The 2,044-nt window shown below is 40.5% G+C and overlaps 1 protein-coding gene across 1 annotated transcript in view; it reads right to left on the bottom strand.

The window, feature by feature from the left end:
• LOC119587573 overlaps nucleotides 1-2,044 on the bottom strand; it is a gene marked incomplete at its 5' end in the record, with an annotated part of 8,520 nt that extends 6,476 nt beyond the window's left edge. The window contains 3 exon segments of the mRNA XM_037936285.1: nucleotides 8-208; nucleotides 1,178-1,373; nucleotides 1,938-2,044. Coding sequence (XP_037792213.1) covers nucleotides 8-208; nucleotides 1,178-1,373; nucleotides 1,938-2,044 — 504 coding nt within the window.

Here is a 2,044-nt window from a genome sequence, read left to right as displayed (position 1 = left end):
ACCTCACCTGGTGGAAATAAGCATGGCGTGGGTTCACAAAGCGACTGAGGGGTTTGTAGTCCAGAACATCGAACATATGAACCTCGCAAGGCAGACTGAGCATGGCCTTATCGAAAGACACCTCCGTCTGGGTGCCGAAGGAGAGCGTTAGGCAGTGGCGGGCGTCAGGACCGGGTGGCAGTTCCAAGGGAGGGTCCAAGCATATGAGCTGAGGGGACGAAAAAGGGGGAATTACAGAGGAGAGGGAGGAGGAAATAGGGAGAGGGAGGGTAGGAAAAAGGAGGAGGACAGGGGAAATAGGGTGAGGGAAGGGGGGAGGGGAGAGGGAGGGGGAAAGGGAGATGAAGGGGGGGAATAGAAAGAGGGAGGGGGGATATGGAGAAGGAGGGTGGAAATGGGGAGAGGAAGGAGAAAATAGGGAGAGGAAAGGGAAAATAAGGAGAGGGAGGAGGAAAAGAGGGAGAGGGAGGAGAACGGAAAGAAAGGGGGAAAGGAACAGTGAGGAGAAAGAGCAGAAGAGGGAAACGGGAAAGAGGGGGAGGGAGGAAGGCGAAAGAAGAGGGAGAAGAAAAAGAGTGAGAAGAGGAGGAAAAGAGAGATAACTGTGGACAGGAAAGGAGGAGAAAAAACTGTGTGAGAGAGAAGGCAGAAGATGAGAGAAGAAATTATAAGAATGAGAAAAGATAGTGCACGAGAGAGAGAAAAAAAAGAGTGGTGAGGGAGAAGGGAAAGTGGAGAAAGTGGAGGAGATGGATACTGGAGGAAAGGAATGCGTTAGGGGTGGAGAGAGGAGAGGAAAACGGAAGACGAGGACGGTTGACAGGGAGAGGAAGAAGAGAGTGATAGGGAGGATAAGCGGGATAAGAAAGAGGAAGCAGAGAGGGGTGGGGGCACTAAAGAGAAGGAGTAAACGAAGGCAGAGGAGAATGAGAAGGAGAAATCTGAGAGTAGAGGGAAAGGGAGACACAGAGAGGCGAAAGGAAAGAATGAAGCGAAGAAGGAGACAGATGAAGTGGAGTGGAGTAGCATAAAAGAACGCTCACTAAAATCATGACAAGAAAATAACTCTAAACATCAACAGTAACAAGCAAAACCGGAACACGCATCAAGGGTCCCTAAGCCCAAACGAAACAAATTCTTAAAAACCCACAAGGAAAATATAACCCCCAAAACATACCTTATTGCCGTCCATGCCGTTCTCATCTCCATACATAGAGCACGTGAAACTACCTCCTATCATGACTAACTTCCTACACCAGAACTGCGGCTTCCTGAGGTGTAGGAAATAGTCTCTTGGTGTAGCGAGCTGCTGCGCTGAGGACGTCCATTGCGTTGATGAAGTTCCTGCCACGAGGTTCCTACGAGGAGGTGGCCTTTGAGAAAGAAAATATAGTGATTCAATTAAAATGATAAAAATGATTAGATAAATGATGATAATTTTGAAAAAGTAATGATTGAATTATAGCGATTAAAAAAAGATTAAATTATAATGATAAAAATAATTAAATAATAATCCTTTAAAAATAATGATTAAGTTATAATGTTTAAAAAAAAAATAATTATTTTAAAAAATAATGATTAAATGATAATGATTTAAAAGAGGTAATTGTGAGATTATAATGACTTAAAAAAATGAATAAATGATAATTATTTAAAAAGGTAATCGTTAAATTATAAAGATTTGAAAAAAATTATAAATTAATGATAATTATCAAATTAAATGACAATTATTAAATCATTAATGATAAAAAAAATAGTATAATTATGAATAGCGGCATAGGTGGGGAGCTAATCGAAGGTTAGATTTTCATTGAAGAAAACCGAAAAGAAGAAGAAATTAATGAAAGTAAAAAAAACACAGTAAAATGTGAAAAAATATAAATAAACAATTGCATTGATATATATAACACTTCATCTCTTCTTTTATATATACTAACTTGACGACATATTGCGAAGAATGAATAGGCTGTGCGAAGGGTGGATTCAAAAAACGAAAATCTGCATAGTCATCCTCGAAAATATTGGACCATTGATGATCATTGTC

Source organism: Penaeus monodon, chromosome 22, assembly GCF_015228065.2.
Source record: "Penaeus monodon isolate SGIC_2016 chromosome 22, NSTDA_Pmon_1, whole genome shotgun sequence".
Classification (NCBI taxonomy): Eukaryota; Metazoa; Arthropoda; class Malacostraca; order Decapoda; family Penaeidae; genus Penaeus; species Penaeus monodon.
This window is presented reverse-complemented; position numbering and strand designations above follow the sequence as displayed.